This window comes from Triticum aestivum, chromosome 5D (genome assembly GCF_018294505.1).
Source record: "Triticum aestivum cultivar Chinese Spring chromosome 5D, IWGSC CS RefSeq v2.1, whole genome shotgun sequence".
In the NCBI taxonomy this organism is placed as follows: Eukaryota; Viridiplantae; Streptophyta; class Magnoliopsida; order Poales; family Poaceae; genus Triticum; species Triticum aestivum.
Genome location: NC_057808.1, coordinates 41,604,582 through 41,613,150, shown reverse-complemented (window position 1 = coordinate 41,613,150; position 8,569 = coordinate 41,604,582). Strand labels below are relative to the sequence as shown.

Sequence of the window (8,569 nt, the reverse complement as noted above, 5' to 3'; positions counted from 1 at the left end):
TGCTAAAAAAAACATAAATTTTAGCAGTGGCGCGGGCCAAAATATTACCAGCAGCGCTCATTTACCAGTAGCGCTCTACAGTGCCGCGCTACTAGTACCTGAACTTACCAGTAGCGCTGGCCTAAAAAAGCGCTACTGCTACAAAATAGCTGTAGCGCCGTAGCAGTAGCACTGGTGCCCGCGCTACTGGTAGCTCAAAAACCAGCGCTACCGGTAAGGTTTTCCCTAGTAGTGTGCGGGTGCACGTGTGCGTGCCAACGTGGCGGTGGCCCAATGGCAGTGGGTAATCCGCACACACTGTTATTTTCAGAAAGCACCTTTGCATTTTATTTATTTATACACATAAAATCTTTGAATTAAAAATGTAAAATGTTGTAGCCATGAGTGGGATTCAAACTGACGACCTGATGCCATTAGGCTATCATAGATAGCCACTCAACCACTTGGCGGCTTACGTTTACAAAGCACAATTGAGTTAATATAACCCGAACCGTACAAATGAAAATACAAATCAAAATGGAAAATTCTCAGTTCAAACCTATGACCTCACAAGTTTGTTGCGTGTTCGAAAGCCAATCATACGGGCACAATGACACTTAGAAAAAAATAAAACAATTTATCTTATGATTTTTTTTCTTTCTTTCTATGTAAAAAAACAACATATATTCTAGATAAACTTTTCAGACAAATCAACTATATTTTTGTTTGAATTCAAATAATTTTAAATAAAAAAATCTATATAAAAGGAAATATAGTCCAGAAAGAATGTACATAATTTTTTTGGATAAATCAACCCAATTTTTGTTCGAACTTGAACAATTTTGAACTAAAAATTCTAGATAAAAAATATAGTGCGGAATTATTGTATGTAAATTATTTTGGACAAATCAAAGAAGTTTTTGTTTCAATTGGAATAATTTTAAATTTTACAATCTAGATAAAAGAAATTATAATGCAGAATGAATGTACGTAACTTTTTTGGCCAAATCAACTTTTTTTTTGCATTTGAATAATCTATATAAAAGAAAATATACTCCCTCCATCCCATAATATAAGAGTGTTTTTTACACTACACTAGTGTCAAAATGCTTTTATATTATAGGAGGGGGGGGGTAGTTCATAATGTAGTACGTAACTTTCTTTCAGAGAAATAAACGGAAATTTTGTTGCATTCTGAATAAATTTAAGTTTGAAAATCTAGATAAAAGAAAATATAAGGCAGAATGAATGTACATAATATTTTTGGACAAGTAAACTAAATTTTTGTTTGAATCGAATAATTTTAAATTAGAAAATCTAGATAAAAGAATATATAGTGCAGAATGAATGTACATAATTTTCTTTCAGACAAATCAACGGAAATTTTGTTTGAATCTGGATAATTTTAAATTTGAAAATCTAGAGAAAAGAAATAATGATTGAGAATGTGAACTTTTAACCTAAAGGATATATGACTTAGTACTCCCTATAATGGTGTGGTTAGGATACCCCTATAGTGCAATAGGGCGTGGGTTCGAACTCGTACTGCCCCATTCTTTTCAGCCCACTTTATTTAGACCTTACACTGACGGGTGGGACCTAGCGGGCGACTATGTTTACAGCCATTGGCTTTTGTATGAAGTTAAAAAGCAGAGGGTATTAAAAAAAACATTACATGCACTGCGCTTCCGCCACATAGGCAGCGAATACACCGCGTATGGGAAATGTGACTGTATTTGCACGTCCGCGCAAGTTTGATGACCAGAAACACGTATTTTACAAGTTTGTGCATCAAACTGACCGCCATGCGCAAGTTTTAAGACTTACGGTGTATTTACCTCTAATATTTCCAGTTGGCCCTTGTCTCCTTTGTTGCTTTCTTTATGTGATTAAATATTGTATTTGCATCATCATCACCATTTAAGCAAGTTTACAATCATCCGCCTTCAATAGCTTGGTTAAGATCTAAGGTTGGCAATGGAGAAAGAGTGCTTTCTTGGAAGGATGGATGGATCCATGGGTTCACAGTCAGTGAGATTGCTCCCAACATTGTGCAGATGGTCAACGGCCGCGCGCGCAACACTAGGACAGTGCAGCAAGCTTTGATTGATAATGCGTGGGCTAATGACGTGCACGGCGACATCTCCTTTGTGACTCACATACAGGTGGCCAACCTATGCCACGCTATTGCCACGGCTGAGCATGACCTAGACCAGCCAGATCTCTTCTCTTGGCCAGCGGACAAGTCGGGAAACTACACGGCCAAATCTGTTTATGAGAGGCTTTGCTTGGGTTTGACAAGATCGCCGGTGCATACTTGCATTTGGAGGAGTTGGGCGCCTCTTCGATGCAAAATTTTCGCTTGGCTGGGCTCCCAATACAGATTGTGGACCTCGAATAGAAGGGCACGACACGGGTTCAAGCGGAGCCTTCAAGCTGCTACACTTGTGCACAGGCGGAGGATAACGTTGACCACATACTCACCCAATGCACTTATGCCAGGGAGGTTTGGCACGGTTGCTTCGAAGCTTTGCGGATCAGTGCCCAGATCCCCACTTAGACGGACACACTGGTTGACTGGTGGCTTGACAAGAGGAGGAGTTTCGCGGGCAGAACACGATGTGGTTTCGATTCATTTGTCATTGGAACGGGTTGGTCATTATGGAAACAGAGGAACGCCAAAGTGTTCAACAAGTTGCATGATCAGAGGTCCGCAACACAGCTTGTGGATCAGGTGTTGGCTGAGATCAAGGACCGGAGGCTTGCGGGTTTGGGTGTGGGAGGTTTAAATCCATTCGTGAGAGAGTAGCCTAGTCTAGTTTGGCTGGTGTAGGTGTGGTGTTTGTCACTTGAGATGTTCGCATCCTGAATGACTTCTTGTAAATACTTTTTCTGCCTTCTATAAAAATATGGTATGCTATTGGCGTACTCTTGAAAAAAAAAAACAATCATCCGCCTTATGTAACTGTTAAGAAGTGGAGGCTGATTCCCTGGAAGTAATCAAGCTTGATAGATTTACGTTTACCTTGTTAGAGAGATTCAAATTTTGATGAGTCTTCAAAAGACTCACATTCGTAGGCCCCAAAATAAAGTTAGCAACTGTTTAGCTATCTTTACTAGAGAGGAAGGTAGAACTATAACTGTTTAGCTATCTTTGCTAGAGAGGAAGGTAGAACTATGACCTGGTTTGTTTCTGGTCCAGCTAGTGCTGTGGAACTTGCTTCCTCTGATTGTAAACCTGATCGGGTTTGAGTAATACAAGTTTCAATTCGCAAAAAAAAAGGGTCACAAACTTACAACAATGCAAAAACTGATTATGATAGAAAGAGAAGTGCAGCCGTGAAGGAAATTGAGAAATGAGAACTGAAGTGGGAGGCTCATTGGGGAAGCAACCAGGATACCAGGCAAGATAATGTGCCAAAGCTGCCAAGCTACTACCAGGGACTGATGATATATTTCTGAAACAAAGATGAAGGATTGATAACCTAACCATAACATCCCAACAAAACTGGACAAAATGTAGGACATAGCCTAGTCTGAATAATCAACTCCAATACTTACACACGGAGCAATGGTTTCAAGGTTTAAGGAACGGCAAGCTAATCTGAAGATGACTTGAAGATACAGAGTGGTAGTTTTAAGATGACTCTCAAATACAGTCGCGTCTGTGCTTGCTGATATGCTAAACCACTGCCAACCCTACAATTTGCACCTATAGGCAGTAATATGCTTACAAAATCACCATGATTCAAACTTGTGATAGACACAGAATTTTGAACCAAGATTTCAAACCACAAGCTGATGATTCTGCTGCATCGTACCAAAAGCACGGTGCACACACTACTAAACAAAAATGAACACACGATAACAATGACTGGTTAATTTCACGATTCTATTAAACGGTAGGAGAGCAAATCTGACCATCGTCCACGCGATAACATCACATGCATAACTTGCTCATAGTAAGTAGAAAACAAATGTTCACTGTCGTCTACAATCTGATGAAACACAAAGTACTTCATATAGAAAGGATCACATGCACGCGCACACACAAAACTGTTTGATTCCATTACTCTTCCATAAGATTCTCTTCGGTCTTCAGCTGAGAAACTAGAACCTTCTGCTTGGCTACATAGTTCTCGGTTTCCTGCTTGGGAACCATGTCGATAAACTGATCCAGCTCCTTAGCGTCACTCTTTCGCACCATGCTCTTACCACCCTTCTGTCTGTTATAGGAGAAAAACAGTGCGTGTTAGACGAAGAAACCACTCCCAGAATAAGCAGAAAATGAATAATCAAGGTACAGCAACCGACCTCTCTGTAATGTGTTTCTTCTGCCGTTCATGTCTGATCTTCGTGATAAGCGGGATGGCCTTCAGAGTCTGCTCAGTGACGTTACGGTCGTAGCGCTCCGGCCTGTTCCTCTTCCTCTCGAACTCAAACGTGGCATCCTGGTAGATTCAAACAATGATTCGATTACGACCCACACAGCACTATCTAGCTACTGGCAGGATATAGAAGATAGCAAAGCTCGTTACCTGTGTCATGTCCTTTCCACGCAGGCGCCTGTACGCCTTGGTCCACTTAACCTTGCGAGGGTTCCTCTTCATCTTGAAGTTCTTGTGGCATTTTGATCGGCAGAACCGAAAGATCTAACAAAGCAGATGTAAGACCTGGTTACATGCTATCAACCAAATCCAGACAGAGGCAGGAGTGAAGGTACAAAAGCTACTACCAAAGCAGGAACAGCACAAGAATTATTGCATCTTCAGCTTTTCATAAGGCTACAGGTGTCCAGCCAGACCCAAATACAAGCAGAGGTGAAGCTAAACAGTTTATATTTATGAATTGAATCCCATACAATTGCTCTACATTCACTTTTTCATACGGTGCGCTTTCTCCCATGTTAATCTCTCTAAAAAAATCAGAGGCGATGCAAGGCATAGGTACAGAAACAAAGTACTCCCTCTGTAAAGAAATATAAGAGCATTTAGATCACTTCTAAATGCTCTTATATTTCTTAACAGAGTTCTAAACGCTCTTATATTTCTTAACAGAGGGACAACCATAGCTGTTCACCATCAGGTTCTTGATATGACGAGAAAGACCTAAGAAATTAGATGCAAGACCTGGTTACATGCCATGCCCCCAACCAAATCCATACACTGGCAGAAGTGAAGCTACGCAAGCTACTTCCAAGGCAGGAACCCCGCAAGAATTGCTGCATCTTCAGCTTTTCATAAGGCTACAGGTGCCCAGCCAAATCCAAATACAAGCACAAGTGAAAGTAAACAGATTATTCATGAACCGAACCACATGATAACTGCTCTATTTTCATTCGCTTTTTCATTCGGTGCTCCCATGTTAAATAAATTCTCCGAAAATTTTCGTAAGGCTACCACAGGTGTGACAGAATTACAAGCAGAGGTGAAGCTAAACATATTTTTAATGAATCGAATCTTAAATTGCCCTATTTTCACTTCTTTCATGCCGATACCACAACCACATGGACGGACGGCACCACAGGCAGAGGCTGTCGACGGGAGAAACAGATATAGATAGACGGATACCTTGGCGTCGTTGCGGACGAACTGGATACCGTGGCCGGGGTAGACGGTGGAGGAGCAGAACCAGCACTTCTCCAACCTCATGGCGCCGCCTCCTCGGTGATCCCGGGTGCACGCGGCGGCAGCTGGTCGACGCACGCGCAAACGAACACCGTCCGCGGGTCAGAAAGAGGGGGGGCGGACTCCAATCGATAGAACAGAAGGGGGGTGGGTAGAGGAGGCAAACCTTAGGTCGGCTGCGGGCGGGGTGACTCGCCGCGATGGGAGGCGGCGGCGGCCGCCGAGGAAGGGGGGAGGGAGACGGGACGGGGCGGAAGGGGAGGAAGGGTTTGGCTGCGGTCGGCGGTGGGGGTTCTTCTAGTCACCGAGCGGCCGTCCGATCGGAATGGACGGGCTGGATCGTTTGGACGAGACGGGGCGGGCAAGACACCCCTCTGGGCTCTGGCTCGCGGGTGGGAGGAGCGGACCTGACCGACCGGTGTGCGTCCCGGCTCGGTCGGACCACCGGTTCGTTCGCTGGTTCGACCGTGAAGCCGGGCAAGATTGAGATCAACCGGATGGTCATTCTTCCTCGGCAGCCAGTGTAATTATTTTTTCTGCAAGATCAGTAGTACTTCCTTTAATTCACACTTGTCGCAGCTTTAGGACAATTTTTGTACAACGTTATACTATAGCCGCGACAATAACATTTATCGGGGGGAGTAGTTTATTCAAAAATGATCACAGAGACTCTCGGCTCGTAGAGAGACACCACCCAGTGGCAATTGCGTCAGTACCCCACGCACGTGGCACCGCTGAGCTCTCTCCCCATCTGGGCCAATTGCCACTGCCTCTAATAGGCGAGGTCGGGGAAATAAAACTATTCGACTGATTACTCATTTTCGCTGTAAAATAATTTCTGATACCTTTCATGCCTACACAATTTACATAAATATGGCGCACACCTTATACCCGTAGAATATATAGACGGTCTTCGATCATCGTTGCTAGAGGAAATAGGAATCAACACTGAGAGGCTCTAAAGGGCCATGTATTTATCGACTAAGTGTGTGTGACATGGTGCCCTACTTGGCCACCGCATTTATTTTAGCACATGGGTACGCTTGTAAAGACAGTTATGTTTTGCTATCTTCATCTTTATCTTCTGCTTAGTAATACCATATATTTCCCATGTCATATATAGGATCTCATCTCATCGAATGCACACTCCCTACCATAATCCGGTTTCAACAATTAGGAACCATGGCCAAACACTCCAGAATCTTAGTTTAGACACCAAATACATTGAAGAAAATTCTTACCATATACCACATTAAGACATGGCTAAGATCACCAATCACCAAAGGCTACAAAATCTTGTATGTTCATCAACCATATAGCATGGCTTCCTTAGGCGATGACAACATTGAAAGACTAGAGAGCATGGGTAGATTTACTACAAAATCTACAATCACAAGGACAAAACATGATTTGATTAGCTTCAATAAGACTAGTCAGGACAAAAAAACTAAGAAGCTTACTGGAAGCACCGTCCAATTTGAACATAGTATAATTTCCAGGGGTGACTTCAAACAATCAAAAATATAGCAAATTAGGTCACCTTCTTTTTACATTTAAACTCATGTCCATGGTTTGTTTTATGCCAATGTTCTTCTCGTTGACATCGAACCATCTTAGCACGTGACCCATGTGATCTGGGCCGTGCATAACCCGTCCCGCCATGGGCGCGCACACAGCTTCGGATCCTCCTTGCTAATACTCGTCGCGTGCACGTCCCATCCTCCTTGCTAATACTCGAGCGCATGCACATCCCATCCTTGTCGGTCATTGTCATAGCGATCATGGTTGTGCAGAATCTGCTCCACAATGAGCGTGTGCATGGCGGTGGTGCTGGCTGCAGGATGGCCGATCCAAATTTCGGCGGCCTCACCCGCTCAAGATAATTTAGGGTTCGATGAAATATCCATCAATAATTTTAGATTTTGTTTCTTTTGAGACGCCAAATGTTCCCTGTCTGCAAGCAAGATTGACTTCATCCATCTACTGTTTGATTTTTATAGGTTTTACCTGGTCGACAAAGTGTAAAATAGAAGGTTAGGAATTAGGTGCACCTCTCTTTGCTTCTCACTTACTCTCTGATTTTGACTTGCTAATATGTGGATTTTGTAAAATGGATGTATGCAGATCTGAGAAAGAAGGGAGGAAGAAGAATATAGCGGACTCGCAAAACTGATTATTCTCTCTCGTGAACGCGGTTCTTTTTACGCATAGTTTCCTTTATTCGTCATTTATTTTAGATAGTGAAATTGTTCCTAATAATTCTTTGTTGAATTTGAAATGGTGTACCTGTATATATATTAAAATGCTTATATATTTTCGTCTAAATTTTTGGAAAGAGTTGTGATAGATAACACCTGCAGCTCGTGATTTTTTTTATGTAATGTTATTCAATCAAGATATTGCTAGAGTTTCTGGTTATATTCCTTTCTTCCGAAAACGCATGCTGATTTCTTGGCCATATTCAGTGATCTGATGTTAGGTGAAGTGTTTAAATGTTTTTGCTCGTCAACAATGGGAGGGTGTCGTCGTGCCTCTACCTTTGTGTTGGCGCCATGGACGTACGAGCTCGTGTACGGACGATGACAAGAGCATGTTCAAGCACTCCGACGAACGGCGCAGGGTGATACATGGAAGGCTTTGTGCGTTGTGTACAAGGACGATGATCACCCATGCATGCAACTCGTATATTGATAGATAGGCACAACGCACGCTTTTATATTACTCGTTTGTTGTGCTCGGAGACCACTTCTCTTGAACCAAGGCACATAGTAAATTACTCCCTCTGTCTAGGTGTGTAAGTCATCTTACGTTGTGCACCGCGACCAAGGCGGAGAGGAAAACGAGAAAACTTAATGTCTTTTTGCTAATTAATAGCATTGCATGTAATGAACTAACCATTGCATGTCATGTTTGTTAGTCTCAAGTCATTGAAAACATGCACGGCGCACATCTCTTATTGGTTG

General features: G+C 42.6%; 1 protein-coding gene across 1 annotated transcript; it reads right to left on the bottom strand.

Annotated features, from left to right (window-relative positions):
- Positions 1-3,850: 3,850 nt before the first annotated feature.
- On the bottom strand, positions 3,851-5,938 carry LOC123119300 (probable ribosome biogenesis protein RLP24). Its single transcript, XM_044539051.1, has 5 exons — positions 5,773-5,938; positions 5,550-5,671; positions 4,518-4,631; positions 4,294-4,430; positions 3,851-4,205 (listed from the first exon to the last, which is right to left on the bottom strand). The coding sequence occupies exons 2-5, from the start codon at positions 5,628-5,630 to the stop codon at positions 4,049-4,051; spliced, it is 489 nt and encodes a 162-aa protein (XP_044394986.1). The 5' UTR covers positions 5,631-5,671; positions 5,773-5,938; the 3' UTR covers positions 3,851-4,048.
- Between the last annotated feature and the right edge of the window lie 2,631 nt (positions 5,939-8,569).